The 22,691-nt window shown below is 41.7% G+C and overlaps 2 protein-coding genes across 2 annotated transcripts in view; one reads left to right on the top strand and one right to left on the bottom strand.

The window, feature by feature from the left end:
- Window positions 1-999, top strand: part of LOC146696149 (glutathione hydrolase 5 proenzyme-like) — a 62,013-nt gene extending 61,014 nt beyond the window's left edge. Inside the window, exons 10-12 of the mRNA XM_085474262.1 lie at window positions 350-456; window positions 600-710; window positions 797-999. Coding sequence (XP_085330388.1) covers window positions 350-456; window positions 600-710; window positions 797-934 — 356 coding nt within the window. The 3' untranslated portion in view covers window positions 935-999. The remainder of the gene's footprint in view (window positions 1-349; window positions 457-599; window positions 711-796) is intronic.
- Window positions 1,000-6,764: 5,765 nt separating this feature from the next.
- Window positions 6,765-20,891, bottom strand: LOC146696148 (glutathione hydrolase 5 proenzyme-like). Its single transcript, XM_085474043.1, has 13 exons — window positions 20,859-20,891; window positions 20,580-20,659; window positions 18,272-18,402; window positions 18,090-18,197; window positions 12,567-12,744; window positions 12,318-12,478; window positions 11,944-12,090; window positions 11,681-11,811; window positions 9,847-10,031; window positions 9,590-9,681; window positions 7,373-7,479; window positions 7,088-7,198; window positions 6,765-7,002 (listed from the first exon to the last, which is right to left on the bottom strand). The coding sequence occupies exons 1-13, from the start codon at window positions 20,889-20,891 to the stop codon at window positions 6,865-6,867; spliced, it is 1,602 nt and encodes a 533-aa protein (XP_085330169.1). The 3' UTR covers window positions 6,765-6,864.
- Between the last annotated feature and the right edge of the window lie 1,800 nt (window positions 20,892-22,691).

Below are 22,691 nucleotides of genomic sequence, written 5' to 3'. Positions count from 1 at the left end.
CCGTTGGCCAAATTTATATCATTTCTACCATATACCGTTTATACCGCCCACCCCTACATTTCACTTTTGTTTGATACAGATTCAGTAGAAAGCACTCACTTGTTGCGTATGCACTTTCATTTGTTGATAAGCATGGGCAGAGGCACTTCTAAATTTGTTTGTAGAGCATAAAAAATCCAGGTATGAAAATACTGCAAAAAAAAAAAAAAACTGATTTGTGTGTGAAACATTTGTATGAATGATTTATGCACAAATATGTGTGTACAGACTGATTTCTGTTTTCTAGTTTTGTCCTGCAAAACCATTGAAAAAATGGTTTTGTTGTCCTGGTATTTGTTGTATTTCTCAGGGGAGCGACCTCCCTCCAATATGGCCCCATCTGTGCTGAAGTCTCAGTCGAAGATGTTGGTGATTGGAGGGTCTGGTGCTGAAATGATTCCACCGGCAGTGGCTTCGGTACGTATGCATGGTACACACACAAAAGTGTCATTACATATTAAATAAATTTGCTGTTAAAGCTTGCATCATAGTAACAAGATTCTTCACCCTAATTTATCCTGTAATCATCACGTTGTCATCTAATTTTCTTTCTCTTCAAGGCACTCATGAACCACCTTTGGTTTGGAAAGAGCCTTAAGGAGGCAATTGATACTCCTGTTGTTCTTGTAGACTCTCAAAGTGAAATAAAACTTGAATCCAAGCTTGAAAAGGTATTATATTCAGTGTATTTAAATGATAAATTAAGACATTTTACACCTTTTGTTCCATCTGAGTCTCTCTCCTCTTTGCCTTGCAGGATGTAGTTGATGGTCTTGAAGCTAAAGGACATAAAATAGCAAAATTCTACAACACAGTTAATGCTGTGGAAAAGGCGGGCAGCTGTATCTCTGCATGGTCTGATGAAAGGAAAAAAGGCAAAGCAGCTGGTTACTGAGACCAAGAGTCAGTGATGTTAGTTATACAGCATGGTCTTAAGGTTATGGACACTGCTGTAGCTACAACATTGGTCCATCTATATTCATCTGTTACGTGATAATACATTCATTCTTTACTCATATGCAGTGTTGGGCAAGTTACTTTTGAAAAAGTAATTAGTTACTAGCAGTGTTGGGACTAACGCGTTATTAAGTAACGCGTTACAGTAACTACGTTATTATTGTGGTAACGAGCACGGTAACTAGTTATTATGCCAAAATCAGGAACGCGTTACTCGTTACTGGGATTTAGATAGGGTCGTTACTCGTTACTTCGTGTGGTGGCTATCGCGGAGCTTCCACAGATTCAGTAACATTAGCAAGTGGTGGAGGCCAGCAGGTGGATGAAGGAAAAGGGACGCAGAAGGAAAAGAGACCCGAGGGGGCCGCCGGTCCAAGTGTGAACTGAACTTCAGGTAAGAAGTTATGACCTGCAGTCTATCTGGGTCAGATATAAACCAAGTTTAGGTGGAGTTTATTTTCGTTATGCTGACTTTTTCCGTACTGCGTGCTAGCTAGCATGACGGAGTTTCTATACAGCTGGGTGGGTGCTATGAAGTTAATGATGTTGAACTTTATTTTGTTCATAAGTTATTAGAGTTGCCAACCGTCCCGTCTGGTATTCAGAGAAAATATTACGCGTTTCTTATTGAGGTGAAAAGGAACAGTTTGTCCCGTAATTCAGCTACAATGAAAAAGGCACAAAGCTGGAGTTATTCTGTGTCTTTGCTGCACAGCTGCCTCTTCTTTCATTCTCCCCCCTCCCTCTCCCGTTTCTACTTCAATCATGAAAACTGATCAATGATCAGCTGATCGGCTTTTCTCTCTTGTTTGTTTATCGCCCACTTTGCGCCGAAAGAGGAAACCAGCGGATGTCGCACTAAACAACAGCAGCACGTTTAAGCTTGATCAGCTGTTGTTAGAATTTATTTAATATTAATTTCTAGTATCAGCTGATGTTTGCTGGAGCCACAGCTGTAAAGCTGCTGGTCATGATATTGGTTTGGTTATCTGGTGAGAGGGAAACATGAAGATGAAACCAGGAGATGTCCTTACTGGATCATCAGAGCTGAACAGGTGATGGAAAAACAGGTTTACCTTTTAGGTGACATGAATGAGTTGAAGGGAAGTTATGAACTGAGAGACAAATAACACCAGGATCCTTTTTTAGGTAGCTGACAGCTGGTAACTGTGCAGGTGCGGATCTAGCAAAGTGTTGCCAGGGGGGCAGGTAGGGCATTAACAGGGAGAGGGGGGCACAAAGAAATACTTTTCTTTCTTATTCTCATTTAAAATGTCTCTGACCAGGCGTTCAAAGCACTTCATCACTACTGAGGTGAGGGCTACAGGGCGATAGTCATTGAGAGAAGCAGGGTGGGGTTTCTTCGGGACAGGAACAATGATGGACTCTTTGAAGCATGTGGGGATCACCGACTGAGATAAAGAGATGTTGAATATCTCAGTGAACACAGGAGCTAGCTGGTATGCGCAGTCTCTTAGGATACGACCTGGGATGCCGTCTGGTCCTGCTGCTTTCCTGGTGTTCACTCTCTTGAAGGCTCTCCTTACTTCATGCTCGGAGATGACGAGCACGTTTCCGGTGCTGGCAGTATCTTCCTGTCTGCAGCCGTTAGCGCCGCTAACACTAGCATTGTTGGAGACCTTAGCTGCAGCCTCGAAGCGAGCATAGAAAGTGTTCAGCTCGTCTGCCAGAGTCACGGCCGCGTTCGTCATACCGGTTGTTGGTGCTTTATAGTCCGTTATTGTCCTTAGTCCCCGCCACAGGCTCCTAGAGTCACTCTGTTGGAGTTGTGACTCTAGTTTCCTCCCGTAGCGCTGCTTCGCCTCTTTCACCGCCCTCCGCACGTTATATGACGCGGCTTTGTACGGGTCCATGTCCCCCGTCATGAGTCCCGTGTTGTAGGCAGCGGTGCGGGATCTCAGAGCGTCGCGGATGGTTTTATCCACCCACGGCTTCTGGTTGGGAAACGTTGTGATAGTCTTTGTCTCCACGGTATCATCCGCTAGTTTCCCGATGAATCCCACAACCGCTTCCGTAAACACGTTGACGTCATCGTCGGAGCTGTTTCTGAACATGCCCCAGTCTGCGTCATCGAGTGCGTCCTGTAACGCGGCCACCGATTGATCCGTCCAGCGCGCGACCTTCCTCTGAACCGGAACTTCCTGTTTCAGCCTTTGTTTGTATTTTGGCATGAGGAAGATGGCGGCGTGATCAGATTTGCCAAACGGGGGGCGGGATTGTGCCTTGTAGCCGTCCTTGACCGTAGTGTAGCAGTGGTCCAGTGTCCTTTCACCTCTGGTGGGGCAGGTGATGTGTTGATAAAAGTTCGGCGCTGCGCGTTTGAGGTTGGCGCTATTAAAGTCCCCCGTCACAATAAGCGCAGCGTCCCGGTGTTGTGTCTGGTGCTGTGTGAGTGCCTCATGCAGCTCGCATAAGGCGGTGACCGTGTCCGCTTGTGGTGGAATATAAACGGCACTTACAATGACCGATGTAAATTCCCGAGGTAGATAAAAAGGACGACACATGATGGACAGTAGTTCCAGATTTGGTGTGCAGGAGCGTGTGAGAGGAACAACGTTCGCACTGTTGCACCAGTTATTGTTCACCATTAAACACACGCCGCCTCCCCTTGACTTCCCCGAGTCCCGTGTCCTGTCCATGCGGTGAACCGAGAAGAACTCGGCCGGCTGGATGGCGTGGTCCGGCACCGCTGGGTTCAGCCATGTCTCGGTGAAGCAGAGGAGATTGCAGTCCCGAATGTCTCTCTGGAACTTTATCCTGGCCCTGAGGTCGTCAAGCTTGTTCTCCAGTGACTGGACGTTGGCGAGCAGGATGCTAGGCAGAGGTGTGCGGTGTGCACGAGCTCTCAGCCTGTTCCTGACGCCGGCTCGCTTCCCTCTAGGCCGCCGCCGCTTCCCTTTGTTCTCCCTCGAGATCTCACTCGGCCAGCTCAGATCCGGAGTTAAAAACTTCGAATTGTGAGTACATTGTATACCAATAGAAACAAGAGTGTCACTGTCATACCTAATGTACCCAATGGTGATGATTTTGCCGATTTAGAAACGCTGAAAACTAACTTAAAAAACAAAGACAAAGAAAAAGTGGTCGGAGCAGTATTTTGTTCATAAGGTTAGTTAGTAGAGTTGCCAACCGTCCCCTAAAAAACGGAATCATCGCGACTTCAGCTACAATGAAAAAGACACAAAGCTGGAGTTATTCTGTCGTTGCGCTGCAGCTGCCTCTTCTCCTCTCATTCTCTCTCCTGTTTCTACTTCAATCATGAAACTGATCAATGATCAGCTGATCGGCTTTTCTCTCTCGTTTATTTATCGTCCACTTTGCGCCAGAAAGAGGAAACCAGCGGATGTCGCGCTAAACAACAGCAGCACGTTTAAGCTTGATCAGCTGTTGTTAGAATTTATTTAATATTAATTTCTAGTATCAGCTGATGTTTGCTGGAGCCACAGCCGTAAAAGCTGCTGGTCATGATGTCGGTTTGTATACCTGGTGAGAGGGAAACATGAAGATGAAACCAGGACATGTCCTTACTGAATCATCAGAGCTGAACAGGTGATGGAGAAACAGGTTTACCTTTTAGGTGACATGAATGAGTTGAAGGGAAGTTATGAACTTTTTCTGAGAGACAAATAACACCAGGATCCTTTTTTTATGTAGCTGACAGCTGGTAACTGTGCAGGGGTGGATCTAGCACAGTTTTGCCAGGGGGGCCAGTTAGGGCATTAACAGGGAAAGGGGGGCACAGAGAAATACCTTTCTTTCTTATTCTCATTTAAAATGTCTCGCTTTTAACAAGTAATTATCTGAATCCTACAACAAACAGTGTACATCACTGTCATAACAGTGTTTGTTTTCATTCAAAGGCTTTATGATTTTTCCTATAATGGCGGGCCGATCTCTAGTCATAATGCCCGGGCCGATTTTTTGTCCCAGTCCAGCCCTGTATGCAGCTCATCTGCAGTCTGGTGTTGCCTACATCTTCCTATTCGGAAGGCAGAATTTCCAAGTTCTGAGTACAATCGAAAGCACCACGACTGCAGTTTTTGTGTTGGATGTAAAAAGCGCACATGACGCTGTGACGTAGGCTAGAATCATGGCGTCGGTCAACAACGGTCCAGGCGTGGGATTTCTCTTGTGGAAATATGCACATTATTTTTTCCTTTCTGTTGGTAGGTGGCACAGTGCACTTGTGGCAAGTAAGCAAATAGAAGACTGGGTATCCAGTTACGGAAGCAACACAAGAGAATTTTGAGTAAAACCAAAGTTACTTTCTCTAGTAACTAGTTACTTTGAAAGTAACGAGTAACTTGAAGTAACTGAGTTACTTTTGATAAAAGTAACTAGTAATGTAACTAAGTTACTAACTGTGTCTTCCACAGCACTGGGATCCTCTGCAGACTCAGGTTCTTCATGAAGAGTTTATGAAAGTCTCCACAAAGCTTTGGGGCACAGGTCTTGAGGACACGGGGACTCACCCCATCTGGTTCAGCAGACTTGCCTAAGTGTAGTCTTCTCATCTCATGAATAAAAGCAATAGGTGGGGAAAGGATGTCAGGACGTTTAACGGAGGCTATGGTGTAGCGTGGAGAGAGAGTGTCGTGGCTGTGGATTGCAGGCTGACTATAGGCACCACAGTCACACACAGTGCTTTAATGCACTGGACAAGACTACTCAGTATTTTCATGCAAGATTGGAAACAAAGTTGTTGAATCGTGATTTCCAAAAGGCAGCTTGGATGTAATCCAATAATGAAAACAAGGCAGACATTAAACACTGAAGAAAGGACTTTATTGTACACAAAATTGAGAGTTTCAAAACAAAACATATCCGTTCAAGTCTGGGTTATCTATATCTATCAGTAAAACACATTAAACAACTATAAAGGCAAACTGTTGCTTCGCAAAATGCTTGCCAGATTAACTTTTACCCTGACCATATCAGCAGAATTACCCACACTTTATAACAGCACAACAAAAGCAGGATGAACTAATAAAGCAAAAAAACAAAAAAAACAAAAAACGTAATACGCAAACTGAATTTAAAAAAAACAATACTAAAAAGCATTTAAATGTAGCTACTAATATTCAAATAAAAAACTGACCTTTCTATTTGGCTCTCACAGTCTGTGAGTTCCAGCTTTGTTGATGTTGACATACCTGTAACAGTAACTGCAGGTTATGCTGGTCTTTTTTTTTTTTTTTTATTACAAATCAATTGATAACTTAGGGTACACTTTAGGGCAGCCCTATTTTATCTCCCTTCTGGACAATCTAGTGGGTTAAAATTTACAAAGTAAACATGAATTTGATAAGACTTGAAAATATGAATTGTTTACTGGTGGAATGGAACATGAAGTCTGTAGCTCATTTTCCAACAATCTTTTATATAACCAAAGATTTCTGCAGTCAGTCTCGTCCTGCTGGCCTGCTGCTTAGAAAGAATGCAGGTTGAAGGAAAAGGCATGGGCTTCACATTTCAACCTGAAAGCTGTGACCTTGTTTAGCCTATTCTGTGTATCAAAAACCAAAATGAACAAATATTTAAAAGGTCATATTGATTTTTTATTTTTATTTTAAAAAGACGGATATCAACAGCAACCCCTGAAATTAAAAACAAAACAACAACATCGTTTTTACAATGCTGTCTTTGCACTATTTTGCATGTGACATTGGATTTAAATAATCTGATTATCGCATTATGTTTTCAATATTACAAACTTTTTAGACACATGATTAAAGCATGAATGATCTATCAGTTAACAGACGAATATAGATTTACCAATGTTGTAGCTACAGCAGTGTCCATAACCTTAAGACCATGCTGTATAACTGACATCACTGACTCTTGGTCTCAGTAACCAGCAGCTTTGCCTTTTTTCCTTTCATCAGACCATGCAGAGATACAGCTGCCCGCCTTTTCCACAGCGTTAACTGTGTTGTAGAATTTTGCTATTTTATGTCCCAGAGCTTCAAGACCATCAACTACATCCTGCAGGGCAAAGAGGAGGGAGACTCAGATGGAACAAGAGAAATAGAACAAGGCTTTTATCATTTGAATACACTGAATATATTACCTTTTCAAGCTTCGATTCAATTTCTACTTCACTTTGACAGTCAACAAAAACAACAGGCGTAATAATTGCCTCCTTAAGGCTCTTTCCAAACCAAAGGTGGTTCATGAGCGCCTTGGAGAGAAAAAATAATTCCATGAGATGATAAAGTGATGATTACAGGATAAATTAGTGTGAAGAATCTTGTCACTATGGGCCAAGCTTAAACAGCAAAGACGGGCATCAGTCTGCATCAATTTATTTTATTTAATATGTAATGGCACCTTTGTGTGTACCATGCATACGTACTGAGGCAACTGCCGGTGGAATCATTTCAGAACCAGACCCTCCAATCACCAGCGTCTTCGATGGAGACTTCAGCACAGATGGGGCCATATTGGAGGGAGGCCGCTCCCCTGAGAAATACAACAAAGACCTTGAATTGCAGGACAAAAGTAGAAAGCAGTCAGTATCTGGTGTGGCCACCATTTGCCTCACGCAGTGCAACACATCTCCGTTGCATTGATCAGGTTGTTGATTGTGGGCTGTAGAATGTTGGTCCACTCTACAATAGCTGTGCGAAGTTGCACATACACCTGCCCATACCAGAACTCCACCGCCACCATGGGCCGCTCGATCCACAACGTTGACGTCAGCAAACCGGTCACCCACACGAGGCCACACGCGCTGTCTGGAATCTGCCCTGAACAGTGAAAATCGAGACTCATCTGTGAACAGAACGCCACTCCAGCGTGCCAGACGCCATCAAATGTGAGCATTTTTCCACTTAAGTTGGTTACGACAACAAACTGCAGTCAGGTCCAGACCCTGATGAGGACGATGAGCATACAGATGAGTTTCCCTGAGACGGTTTCTGACAGTTCGTGCAGAAATTCTTCTGTTATGCAAACCGATTGTTGCTGCAGCTGTCCGGGTGGCTGGTGTCAGACCATCCTGGAGGTGAACATGCTGGATGTGGAGGTCCTGGGCTGGTGTGGTTACACATGGTCTACGGTTGTGAAGCCAGTTGGATGTACTGCCAAATTATCTGAAACACCTTTGGAGACGGTTTATGGTAGAGAAATGAACATTAATTTCATGGGCAACAGCTCTGGTAGAGATTCCTGCAGTCAGGATTCCAGTTGCACACTGCCTCAAAGGATGGGACTTCTGTGGCTGTCATGGTCCCCGTGTCTGCCCAGCCGGCCCCGCAAGGCTACATGTGTTTTTGCTTTGAAACGCAGACCTTCTCGTCGCTGGATGATTGTGCGAGACATGTTAGTGATCCTCTCTAGCTCTTGTGAATGTTAGCTTGTGTAAGATTCGTGACTTTGTGTAACCTGCCTTTCCTGTGTGATAGTTTTCCTCCCCGAACCCGTGACCTTCCCGCTGGGTGGACGTGTGTGTGTTGGAGTATAGGAGAAGAGAATGAGTGCAAGAGAGTTTTCCTCTGGACCCTTCCCTTGGACCCTCGGAACCCCGGATTTTTATAGGCTCAAATCATGGTCATAAATATTTTGTACTTGTAAATCAGGATTTGTATGTGTAAAAAGAATTTGTGTGTGTGTAAAAAAGTTTTGTATCTGTAAAAAGAATTTTTGTGTGCGTATGAAAGATTTGTGTGTGTCCAATCAGAGAACCCATCTGTTCTCTGATTGGATTGTTAAATTTGTGATTGACATGACATTGACCAATCAGCTGAAAGGAAGAAAAATAGGGTCAAAATTCATACTTGTAACTTGAAACTTGAGTGCAGAGTTTCACACGTATTTTTTAGCTAAGTCCACACACAAATCTTTTTAACGTACACACAAATTCTTTTTACACATACAAATCTTGTACAAATCAAGTACAAAAGTACAAAAGATTTATGATCACAATTTGAGCCCATAGGATTTTCCCCCACTGTATATATTCTGCACTTGGTGTTTGTAAATAAACCCGCTCTGCATGTGCCAGCTGCATTGTGCTGTGTGATCAAACTGCACATTTTAGAGTGGCCTTTTATTGCAGGCAGTCTAAGTCACACCTTTGCAATATTCATACTGTCTAATCAGCACTTTGATATACCTGTGAGGTGGAATGGATTACCTCGGCAAAGGAGAAGCGCTCACTAACACAGATTTAGAGAGCTTATGTAATTTGTGTTTATAGAAGGTCACTCAGAGCTCAACTGTGCCTGTTGTTGAAAACATTTTAGCAGGCTATGACATTAGAAAATGCAATTTGAATCCAAATTTATATTATAATATAATATATATTTGGCTTATATTTATATTGTTTTCATGAATGGTCAGATGATGCGTCACAATAAATTACGAAATGCCATTTTCTCTTCTGATTTCCTCAATGGTACTATTTTGCTATTATTAGAAATAACTTAAAAAAAATGTCCTCTCAGGAAAATAATTTCAAGAAAAAAATTAAACTCTTTGTAGTATTCGTTTTTAAATAATCCGCCTTCCTCGTCTGATTACTTGTATTTCATAAAAAATAAATGTAAAAAGCATCCTACTGATCTCTTACCAGGAGAGACGCTATTAGCTCTATTACAGAAGTCAGTCAGCTGGTTGTTGAGAATGATTCCAGTGCTTGGAGAGAGGACGTTGGAGCCAAATCTGTAAAGAATAAACATTAAATTAACTACAACACCAAGACACTCTTTGTAGTACAAAAATAGTCTAAAAATAAGTTCCTCCATAATGTCTTAAATCTTCAGTTTCAAGAAAAAAAAATCTGATAGCTTGTTTCTAACAGTGAAACAGAATGATGCAGGTACTGACTCATCATTGATGCTGCTGGTGACAGACACAGCAGATCCATCTTCAGCCAGCACAGATACATGTGTGGTGCCGATGCTGTCCATATGTGAGGTGTCGCCGTAATACTGGGGATCATGAGTCTTTTCGCTGCTGATCAAGCTCCGTTTGCTGTCTGCAAAGCTATCCTCTATCAAATTCTTTGCCATCTGTGTGAAATACAGAGAATTAATAAAATGAATTAAAACTAATTAAATAAGCACATTACAGAAATACATTGCCATCAAGAAAATTAACCAGTAACAGGCAAATGTTAACAGAGTTTTGATCATTGATGCATCACTGATGCTGCTGTTGGAAGACACAGCAGGAGCATCTTCAGCCAGCACAGACCAATGTGTGGTACTGATGCTGTCCAGATATGAGGTCAAGGTGTAATTAACACTAGGGGGTTATGACACTGTTTAGTGATCAAACTCCATATGTAACTGGCAAAGATATATTCTCTGAAATGCTTTGCCGTGTGTGTACACCAGAGCATTGGAAAACATCACATTACACAAAATGGACAAATACTAAAATGATAATAATACACATTAAAATACTTAGAGACAAATAATAAAGCAATTTAGGTTTATGTGCTTTGAAAACTTTTATTCATACTTAAATGTTTCAAAAGTTTCATCAGAATTATGCTGAAATGAAAATGCAGAGTTACTGGGAAATTTTTCATAGTACTCTAAACAGACCTGTGAAGGACACCGTTAGTGCTTCTATAAGAACTTTAATTGTAAGTAGCAGCCAGGTACTGATAATCAAATGCCCCTGATTAGCTGATAATTAGGAAGGGTGAACACCTCTGTAAAAGCACTTTGTAAACACATAGTCACAATCTCACTCCAGCAAATTAAGCTAAAGTCTGACTGTGCAAAACTCAGAGATATTACAAAAAACTTCAGATCTCTTCTCACCTCAACTCATTATCAATGTGCATAGACTGACTGTGGTGGGGTGAAGTTTGCTGATAACTGCAGGCAAGGGGTGAAGCAGTGGGTTCAGGCAGAGCAGAGGCTCATTATTTTCATCATGTCCCCCCTGTTTTAGTAACACACCAGGGCCTGGATGCAGAGGTGGCAAGTAGAAGTAACTAGTGTTAAAAATTTGAGTGAATCTAAGTGAAGTTGGCTCTCTTTCTTATCCCTCCCTGTGAAAAACAGCAGCTGGACCTTTAGCTAGCAACACACTGTGAGACAAGCTGCACACAAACAGTCTGTGTGTTTGCTGATGTTTGTTGAGCAGACAGAAACGTTGCACAGACTCTTGTGATTAATAAATCAATAGGATTACCTTTCATGTGTTGCTGTTTCGACTTAAATCGGTTTGATGTTTAAAGGCTCGCAGTGACAAAATAATAACTTCCTTCAAATGCTTTAAAGCAAAAGAGCCTATTTTTAAAGTGTAAGGAGATGAAAGGACAGATGTTTGTTTATAAACGTAGTGAGTAAAAGTAAAACAATGCATACTCAAAGTACAGATACCTGAAAATTCTGCTTAAGTACAGTAACTAAATATTTGTACTTCGTTACTTCCCACCTCTGCCTGGAGGAGAGGTGCAGCTTGATTTTTCAAATATACTGATAATTATAAATTAAATAGGTACATTTATAATTATAAGTAAATTGAGCTAACAATGCTATATGCTCATATTGAAACCAGGGCATCCCCTTTAAATATTTTGCACTATTTGTTTTGTGTTTTGTGATGTGGTATTGCTACTTTTACTTGTTTAGTCACTTAAATATAATCATACTATATGCAATAAAGCAGGTGCAAATCTGTAGGATTTTGAGATACTTACTTTATCCGAGCTGAAGTTTGGATCTCGGATATGTTTCTTTAATCCATTGGCAAATTTTAAAGCTTCAATATAACGGTGATAAAACAAAATCTTTTCATCAGTCGTCTTAGGTTCTGAATTCATTTTGTATCCTGAAAATATAAATAATTGTTATTTCTTTTATTTAAAACATCATTTCTTAGTGTATCACATTTGTAAAGATTGGTAAGGATCTTTTTTTAATATGAAACAAACTCTACATGCTAGAAGCAACAATCAGGAACCTTTCATGATGTTGAGGATGAGGCTGAGGATGGCTCCTCCTGCAGGGGGCGGAGGGAAGTACAGCTTATACTCTCCCAAAGAAATATTCCACGCATCAGTCACATTAGCTTCATACGATGCCAAGTCCTCCAGTGTGAGTGTTCCTCCTGAGCAAAAACAGTGAAACAAATGATTCAGCTGAACAAAAATGAACACAATGCATTTCATAATCAAGACTTTGAATGGATCCAGACAGATCACAGTGTGGCCTGTGAGGGATCATGTTAGATTTTTCCAAATCCAATCGATTTTTTAATTTATAATTAGATCATTGTGCCTGGCAGACATAGAAAACGGTCAGAAAGAGAGCAGGATGAAACCCGTCTGATAATACCTGCTTTCTGTATGTCACTGATTAAATTCTTTGCTATTGTTCCGTTGTAAAACACATCTGGTCCCTCGTTTGCGATCGTCTCCAAAGTGTCAGCCAGTTTCTCAAATTTCACAGTATCACCGGTCTTAAGCAGGTTCCCATTTTTATCTAAATATAACTTCCTGAAAGACAAAGACAGTGAAATAAAGCTGAAACATTCATTGTTTCCTCTTCGTATTTTTGAAATCACATTGTGCGTGTATTTCATACCGTAGTGACGTGTTACCAATGCGTGGGATGTGTTGACCTTGGTAGTAAGGAATAGGGAATCCTTCTCTGGCTAATTTGATGGTCGGCTGAAAGAGGTCGGCCCACGGCAACTTCCCATAAAGCCGGTGTGCCGCTTCATAACCTCGAATTTCCCCAGGAACCCCAATCCATTTGCTACCTGGTTAGATAGATAATGGATAGTCAGTGCTGGAAAGTCCCACATACATTTGCTCATGTTTTGAGTAAACTGTAAGGTCCTGACCTTTAATGATCTGAGATGACATTTGTTATAATTTGGTGCTTTGTAAATACTCCATTCTATTCTGCTCCATTTCAGAGGGAAACATTGTAAATTTTAAATGTGTGTGTTTGTAACTGATTATGTTAGAGATAACATTTTGCATCTTACAGTTAATTTTAGTTTATTTCACTATATTTACATATTTACACTATTTCTGGCTCAAAGAAGCATTTAGCATATCTTATACTTACTTTTCTTACTGTTTATGCAGCCTGTGTGCAGGAGTGTAGCACAGAACTCTGGGCCATATAAATAAATAGTGTCTGTAGCCCCCTTTCTTTCCTTGATCCATCTTTCTCACACATATTCTAATTTCTATTTTCTTTATTTTTTATATCTGCCACAAGCGAACTGCTCCAAGAAATACTCCCAGTTCTTATTGCGCTCCATCCCATACTCAAAAGACACTTCTTAACAGAGACTATGCTGATTCTATATATGGATCCACAGCTTCGCTTCAAAGTCAAAACACTATAGATGATCAGGAAGTAATGCAGGAGGGTCATTTGTACTCTGCTGACAGCAACATAAGAGACAGGGACATGTGCATCCACAGCAGCCTGTGTCTCTGGCCCCACTTCAGCATCTCACAACATTTTCAGCTTCACCTCCACAGACAGATAATCTGCCAGGGAACGAGTGGAGATTAGCCAAATTAGAAACAATGACTGATAAAGATGGACTTGTGAGGAAATTTAAGATTCGTCCTGGATTTATATTAATTTATATTATCTGGAGACCAGAAAATGGGAAAGATGGGACAGCATTCTGGCAAGCTGTCTATTGTTGAACAGCCCATTCAGAAACTGATCTTTCTCTTAGAAGCTGTTTAATGTGACGATTATATTTTTATTGTATAAAGACTTTATGTGTGGACATTCTCTGCAGACTCGCATTGATAATTCTATTAGAGGTGGACAGGTCAATCCAAATATCGATAGTATCAATACCATCACTGATATCAGTATCAAATCGATCCATCCATCCATTCTTTGGCGCTTATCCTTTTTCAGGGTTGCAGGGCGGCTGGAGCCTATCCCAGCTCTCTTAGGGCAAGAAGCAGGGTACAGCCTGCACAGGTCGAATTTGGCAAATGTGCAGTGATTCAGCTCAAACAGTAAAGGGCTTTAACGTTGTTAAGTGCTGCTGTTTTTGCAGCTTGTTATCACGACTCAATTCAAAACCTTTGAAGGTGATTATATTACTGCCTATGGAATTGGCTGCTTGCACATCTGGCAATGCACCATCAGTGCTGAAAGGTGTACACAGGTCTTAGAGCAACTTATGCTTCCATCGAGTTGACATCTATTTCAGCAAGACCACGCTAAACCGCATACTGCATCTATTACAATAGCATCTCTTCACAGTAGAAGTACCTGGGTGTAGAAAAATGGCCTGCCTGCAGTTCAAACCTTTGACCAAGAAAAAAAAACACATTGGGTGCATCATGAAATGAAAGATATGACAAAAAGGACCCAGGACTGTGGAGCAGCTAGAATCCTTTGGCAAATAAAAATGTGGGTTTTTTGACCCGGTATTTGAATTTCTCTGGACTTGTTAATTATTTCTTTGAAGAAGTATAAGATCATTTATGTTTTTGTTGCTGAGTAAATTATTTTCTTGTATTTTGAGTTTGATTATGTTTTCTTTGTGTCCAGTCTGTCTCTGTCTCATCTGAGGGTCCTGTCTTTAGTGTTTTAGTGTTTTGTTCTTTTGTCCAATTGTTTTGTCCTAGTTTAAGTGTGTGTGTGTGTGTGTGTGTGTTGTTGTATTGCTTATAATGTTTGCACTCCGTGCTTACTGTCCCTTGTGGTCCACCGTAGTGGCAACGGGGAGTGTTTGTTTTCACGAAAGTGGGTGTGTTTTATGTTGAACTGAACGAGCGGCAATAAAAAGATAATGGTGGCTCACGAAGCAGATTATGAATACGTTATTCATAAATTTGAGACAGAATATTACATGGTGTCAGAGTAAATCGAACTAAACGCCCACTGACAGAGCGAAATGGATTCGTCGGGAGTTCCTGCACCACGGATGGACTGGGATTCAGCCACGACGAGAACCTCCGTGCCATGCTTGAGCGCACACGGGAGCGAGGAGTACGTCTCAATCCAGAGAAATGTGTCATAGGCGCCACAGAAGTGAGTTACTTTGGACACAAACTCACCCGGGAGGGCATCCAGCCAGACCCAAAGAAACTGCAGGCCATAAAGGACATGCCACCTCCTGAGAATAAGAATGAGCTTGAGACAATCCTTGGAATGGCGAACTACCTGTCCAGATTCGCACCACGACTATCAGAGGTGAACGCACCGCTGTGTCAGCTGCTCAAACAAGACTCGGAGTTCATCTGGGATCAGACCCACGACAGAGTCTTCCAGCAAATGAAAGATCTCATAACCAGAGAACCAGGCCCCATACTGGCATACTACGACACGACCAAGGAGCTACGGCTACAGGTAGATGCATCGAAATATGGTTTGGGAGTTGTGTTGATGCAGGACGGACACCCAATAGCATATGCTTCAAAGACACTGACCCCAACAGAAGTCAACTATGCACAGATCGAAAAAGAGCTCTTTGCAGTGCTGTTTGGATGCAAGCATTTCCACACCTACATATACGGCAGGAGAGTCATCGTCGAGTCGGACCACAAGCCGTTGGAGCACATACTGAAGAAACCAATCTCTGTAGCCCCTGCTCGTCTGCAGCGCATGCTGTTACAGCTGCAGAGATACGACATAGAGATTGTGCACCGGCCCGGAAAAGACATACCTGTGGCCGACACACTGTCCAGGAAACCATTGCACGACCAAGACAGCACGCTGAGTGAAGGCATGGAGGACCAGATCCACTCAGTGATAAACAGCCTCCCAGTAAGTGACAAAAAACTCTCAGAGATACAGGCTGCAACAGGATGCGACCCGCAGCTCTCCCTGCTGAAGCAAACTGTGCAGGATGGCTGGCCTGAGGACAGAAAAAAAATGCCCCAAAACCCTTTTGGACTTCTGGAATTTCAGAGATGAAATTTCACACTTCCATGGCATCATCTTCAAAGGTGACAAAATTATAGTGCCGATAGCCCTAAGAAACAACATGCTGGAGAGAATCCACACTGGGCACATGGGGATTGAGAGGAGTAAGCAGAGAGCAAGGGACGCCCTCTTCTGGCCAGGCATGGGCAAGGACATAGCTGCCACGGTGGAAAACTGTTCCATATGTCAGGAGAGGCGCGCGGCGAATCCCAAAGAACCTCTCATCCCACACCAGATCCCTGAGAGACCATGGCAGGCAGTGGCCTCAGATCTCTTCACATGGCGTGGACGGGACTACTTGGTAGTTGTGGACTATTACAGCCGCTACTTTGAGGTCGAAAGGCTATTCTCTACCACTGCAGGGTCGATGGCTTCAGGTCACCCGCGCAGCTCCTCATGAGTCGACGTCTACGCTCAGTGCTTCCCATTACCGGATGCCACCTGGTACCTCGCATCATAAGCCCGACGGTTGTGCAAAAAACACGGATGGAAAGACAAGAGCATCAGAGGCGTTACTACAATCGCAGCGCCACACCACTACCGAGGCTGCAGCAGGGGGACCACATTCGCTTTCAGCACGAGTCCAGAGCCTGGAAACTGGCTGTCATCATCCAACCTGCAGAGACTGCCCGCTCTTTCGTGATCCGCACTGGCGAGGGACAGACTATACGGCGTAACCGACGGCACCTGAGAGGCGCCAAGGCGTCACCGGCACCTTCAGCACCAACATCCGATCTGGTCACCCAGCCAGATAGTGCAGCTCAGCAACAAGCAGAGCCCCTGTCGCCATCTAAAGACACTAAAACACCAACCATGGACACTAGCCCTGCACTGACCACCAGATCAGGACGAGTGGTCAAACCGAGGGTTATTCTTGACCTGTGATTGTAAAGGGTGTAGGCGGATCGCTGCCCTAAAAAAAAAAAAAAAAAAAAAAAAAAAAAAATGGAAACATGTCAAATGTCCATGTACTAATGAGTGCATATCCCGCATTGCATTGTTGTTGTTAGTTTTATGCCCAGTAATTTTACACATGGCAGTGTTGAAAAACTGTTCCTTATCCTCATGTTCAGGATGTTCTATTTTGAAATGTATACCAGCTGTGTCACTGGCGGACATTTAAAAAAAAAGGGAGATGTTGTATTGCTTATAATGTTTGCACTCCGTGCTTACTGTCCCTTGTGGTCCACCGTAGTGGCAACGGGGAGTGTTTGTTTTCACGAAAGTGGGTGTGTTTTATGTTGAACTGAACGAGCGGCAATAAAAAGATAATGGTGGCTCACGAAGCAGATTATGAATACGTTATTCATAAATTTGAGACAGAATATTACATGTGTGTGTGCGTGTGTGTCAGTGAAGCTCGCGTCCATGCAATAACGATACTGAGGCGAGTTGTTTAAGATATCCTGAACTTCCATAAATAGGAAACTCAAGCCTGCTTTAATGTTAGCTTATAACCAGCTGTTGATGTTTAGCTGGTTTGTTGTTGACTGCCTGGAGTTGGAAGCGCTGATTGTCCAGTCTCCTTACAGTAACTAAATAATAATGTTTATGCACTCCTTAGCATGTTAGGGTCCTGACTTTTGTTCAGGAGATGAGGTTAGAGGTGAGGAGGAGGATGACATTTTAACAAGATACCTGTCATGCTGTCTCTTTCCTTCGCTTCTTTGGTGACCAGAACCCTGTCTCAGGTGATAAAACAAAGGTATGATCCTTCATATCTTGAGTTTGTCTTGCAGACTAAAGTGCAGAATGTAAAAAATACCTCTACAGATAACTGAAACTTTTGTGTTACATCTTGTGCATGATTTGGAGAAAGACTTGTTAAGACCTGTTTGGAGAAAGACCTGACTACTTCAATCTCTCTGGTTGTTTCTGAAACTAAGGAGCATGTGTTTCATGGTGTTAATTTATGCTAGATTATTCTGATAGTGTCATATACGACACCAACTCATTGTCTTTAATAACTGCCAATGCCCAAACCCTCTGTAGTGGTTTGCTTGATCTCTTTTTTCTTTTCTTTTTATAATATCCTAGTTTTGCTTTTTTGAGGAAAGAGGAATGACTCACAGTGTGCATTAGCAGTGACCTGTACAGAATAAATTAGGTGTGGCATAAAGGTGAGTCCAAGAGCAGATTAGACTAAAACATTATAAATATTAGCATTATGGAAGAAAAACAGCCCACCTTGCGGCCACTCCGTGGTCTGCTCTGTGGTTTTATGGCACAACTTAAACAGGTCAGACTTCACCTTCCTGGGGACAGTCTCTCTGGAGTTGATGATTTTCACTTTACCTTTGAAAAGATGACATATTATTATGTTATTCCCCAGCAGGGCTGAGCAAAGAGGAGCGAGGGTGTTTTGTTACCAGAGCTGTCCATCACTGTGAATATGACCCCGCCTCCGATCCCCGCACTCTGTGGGTTGATGATGGAGGTGCACAGCAGCGCAGCAATGGCAGCATCTACTGCAGAGCCGTTTTTTTTCTGAAGAATGTCCCTAAAACAGTTCATCGTTATCACTCTAGTGTTATTGTTATCATGTGTGTTAGAGGCGCACAATGAATTTAATTTTAGTGGTGTCCTCGGGATTCCCATATGCTTGTTTGCCATTCACCTATAGGGACCATTTTTGATCCGAGGACACCACAAGGGTTACAATTGTAATGTCAAATAAATTGCCTTGACTGAATAACACAACAATGTGTTGTCTTTGTTGTTATTGCATGTGCTAAGGATGCACACTTCATTGAATTTTATTTCTCAATCATGTCCCACAATTAAATTAACCTGATCATTTGCAGACAAACAGGAGGATCTTGAAATCTAAACAGCCACTTTTTCAGGTGTCTGTGAGGAGCCTAGCATCAGGACTGTGGACAAGCTGGAGACAGGGCAGAGAGGACTGACTGAGACCAGTGTAAGGTCAGTTGCAATCGTCCAAGTGGGAGGAAATGAGAGCATGAATTACAATTTCACCATCTTTCATGGAAAGAAAAGGTCTCAGTTCAATATTTAACCACCAAGTTAAATATGTCAAATATCACACCAAGGTTTTTTGCATAGGGTTTGATGCTGGACAGATGAAGCTGACCGCAAAGCTCTCTACTTAAACCGAGCACTTTGAGTGCTCGGTTTAAGTAGAAAAGCAATTTAAACAACAGTTTAAAAGTGAAAGCAGTGCTCTGTGGATTTAATCCTGTGTTAGGTTTTAGTAACTGCACTGAATTTAGGTGAATAAGGAGGACCAACTTTATTTTGATCCAAATATTTGTACATTAGTGGGGAAGTTAAAGTTTGTATCCAACGTAGAAGAAAAGACAGTAGCATTGTGTTTGCAAATTAAAAAGTGCAAGTAAAATGGTTACATACTGTTTCAAACAAATAAACTAAGAAAAATATTGAAAGTTGTAGCAAAAAGAGGTAAAATAAGATGGCAGATTACAAGGTTTAAATTAACTGAATTGAACCCTACATGAGAAAAAGCTGAGTAATTAAAAAATAAATGAAAGAATCAGAAAATATTGAATGTAAGCTGACATTCTTTAGGGGACTGGGAAGACTTGATACTAGAACTGTGACTTAAACAAGTCGCTACTTACTAAGGAAAGTATGAATTACATTCCAGGCTCCTTCTATACCAGGTATTGTTATGGTAGGTGCTGATATGCATTTATATGTGAAAGTTTTGGTAATATCTCTTTAAACATTTGTTTTCATGTTGGCTTGAAATACAACATCACTATTGTACTGCAACTTAAGTATGCGTTTAAATGTAATGCTTAGGAGAGGCAAAGCGTGATAGCCACATGTTGGACCAGCACATCTATTACATGCTTTACCGTGATACTGGGATATTATTCCCTATAGGGAACATAGGGGCATATATATATGCCTCTATGTTGTCAGACGATGTCAGTAAAAATACTGATTTGTCAGTCGGGAACAAAACAGGTCTTAGATCCGGATCTTTGAAGTGGACGATGGGTTCCGATTCCACACACACACACACACACACACACACACACACACACACACACACACACACACACACACACACACACACGGAGAGAGAGAGAGAGAGAAGTAGCAGGAAGAGAGACGAGTAAGACAATAGCGGTAAGTGGGTATAAAAAGATTTATTTTTGACATATATGACCTATGAAAGATGTAGGCTAATGCAGATTTTGCTGTGGACAATCCGTTTGTCAGGACGTCATTTTTAAATGTAAGTTAATTAAGAAGAAAAGCCATCTGAGAATCTAAAGAATAACACATTTCTTATCGAATCAACTAAAAAAAAAGCGACTAACAAGTGTTTGTTTTATTTCTTTTTAAAATTCATTACATTAGCGTTTTATTTACGATAATGTAATAAGGTTTGTCCGGTAGAATGTCTCGTAAATAGGGAATTGGCGTGAAGATTCTGCATTGACCTGTATTATGCAGATCGGACTGAATTTTGCCTTTTATGAAATGGCATATTGGTTTTGTAAAGAACGAGAAGTTCTGAGTAGTTGTCTTGTAAAAAGATATAGAGAAAAAAAACAACCGCACATCTCCATGATGAGACGCGGGTTACACAGTTCTCAAAGATGTTTGTATTTGGAACAGTGCATAATATTATGTGTAATGTGAAAAACAAAAATTGTGTCAGAAGTTTAAAATGTTACTCACCGTCCAATCTCTGAACATTTCCTGGAGTCTGCGGCCACTGCAGCTTTTAAGAAAGTGTAACTAGGTGGAGGACTATGGTCCTTATCATACCGACATACCAAATAAGCAATAAGAACACCAACAAGTAGAAGACATAGAACACATATACCCCACAGATATACACGCTTTACGGATACTGGTGTATTGCAGTAGGAAATAATCTTAACTTCCTCGTTTGACTCAGGCATCGCTGCTTTCTTCTGTCTAACCGTCGGCAGTTCACTTCCTCTGAAAGTTTACAGCTTCTTGATTCCCCAGATAGCACAGCGACATATTGCGCACATATATGCGCTGTGTGGGCAATGATAGGCGCAGCGTACCGGAGACGTGTGTTTGTGGTAAGCAGAGGTAGCTGCTTCGACGTTTAATGCTGCGGAAGCCACACAGACAGGGGTCCGGAAGCGCCTATGTTTTTTTCTTCTTCTCATCTCTGCAAGACACTTGGTGGACCTCAGTTGTTTCCTCCTTGTGTGTGATCCCACCAGGGATAGCGTGGACATCGTTTTCCCACTGAAAAAAAATGTAGCATCGACAGCCCTTATCGCAGTTTATCGACTTCCTACTGTTCTCTATGCGATGTTCATGAACCTCGCGCTGATCTTCCTCACCTAAACCATAAAGCACTTTGCATCAAGATGGTGACTTTTCGTCTCTCGTCAGTGATGTTGGTCTCACCGAGATCTGTGTAAATCCGTCTGTGGAGGGGAATGAGGGAAGAGACGTTACTACAGCAAATTATGATCTTCAGTTGGACTAATATCAAGTGCAGCAGAATGTTCGGGTGTCTGTCAGAGCTGCTTAAATACGAATTATTTATAGTGATCTAACACTGAACTAAAAACTCAAGTGTGAAAAATCCAGTTAACTGAAATGTAAAACTAAACTTAAGGAAAAATAAAAACTGAAACAATATTTTGTATTTAAATTGAAACCTATGTGTATAGGGCGCCCCATATATGTGAACTGTCTTTAGCTTAAATGTATTTTGTTAGCTTCAGATTTGGACAAATTTGTCAACACAACCTGTGAAAGCATTTGTTGAAACTGAAATGTCTGAGTTAACTGTATTCAGAGTGTTTGTATTTTAAAATGTTCTCTTTTTCTTTCAGAACATATTATATCTATATGTGTTGTATAAATAATTCAAATAAGTAACAATATTATAATAATAATTATTCTTATTATATTATAATATTATATAATATAATAATATAATATTAATTATATAATATATATTATATATATATTACCGTGCTGCCCCATATGGTGGCACGGTGGTTAGCACTGTTGCCGCACAGCAAGAAGTTCAATTCCAACATCAGGCGGGGTCTTTTTGTGTGGAGTTTGCATGTTCTCCCCGTGTTTGCGTGGTTTCTCTCCGGGTACTCCGGCTTCCTCCCACCGTCTAAAGACATGCAGCTTGTGGGGATAGGTTAATTGGATAATCCAAAATTGTCACTAGGTGTGAATGTGCGAATGAATGTGAGTGTGAATGGTTGTCTGTCCCTGTGTGTTGGCCCTGCGACAGACTGGCGACCTGTCCAGGGTGTACCCTGCCTTTCGCCCTATGACAGCTGGGATAGGCTCCAGCGCCCCCCGCGACCCTGAAAAAGGATAAGCGGAAGACCCCCTGTCTTTCTTGATCCATATCTTTCACATATCTTCTGATTTTTTATTTTTCTTTAATAAGGAGTTGATCCAACAAATGTACAAAACAATTTGTAGTGGTCATTAGGGTATCTGTATTTCTATATCACATTTAATGAAAGTCTAAAATAGGTCAGTAAGTCTGCATAGTTTGAAATTTCCCCATAATTTAATCCTAATGCTGTAGTTTACATTTACTTCATAGTTAAATAAGTTATGCTTTGAGAGGTCAAACCAAATCCTCGGGGTGCCCCATAAAAACTGCAATTATCTTCATAATTGTGAAAGTTTTAGTAAGTGCCCAGTATTATATGTGTTCATGAAACTGTAACCACAAGACTAAACTACCTTTGCTGAATTCCAATCCCCCCCCCCCCCCCCCTCCCATATATGCATCAGGACTTGTTTCTATCTCTATCTCTATCT

Source organism: Copadichromis virginalis, linkage group LG12, assembly GCF_057382275.1.
Source record: "Copadichromis virginalis isolate Kocher_CV1m ecotype Utaka linkage group LG12, C_Virginalis_male_GT1.1, whole genome shotgun sequence".
Lineage (NCBI taxonomy): Eukaryota > Metazoa > Chordata > Actinopteri > Cichliformes > Cichlidae > Copadichromis > Copadichromis virginalis.
The sequence above is the reverse complement of the archived record's forward strand: the minus strand, read 5'-3'. Positions and strand labels throughout refer to the sequence as shown.

Bases quoted from the DNA above. Each gene is read 5' to 3' on its own strand.
- LOC146696148 (XM_085474043.1), bottom strand. From the start codon at position 20,891: ATGTCGCTGTGCTATCTGGGGAATCAAGAAGCT. The intron at 18,198-18,271 runs GTAACAAAACAC...ATCTTTTCAAAG, and splicing joins CACAGTGATGGACAGCTCTG to GTAAAGTGAAAATCATCAAC. The intron at 7,003-7,087 runs GTAATATATTCA...TTTGCCCTGCAG, and splicing joins TTGAATCGAAGCTTGAAAAG to GATGTAGTTGATGGTCTTGA.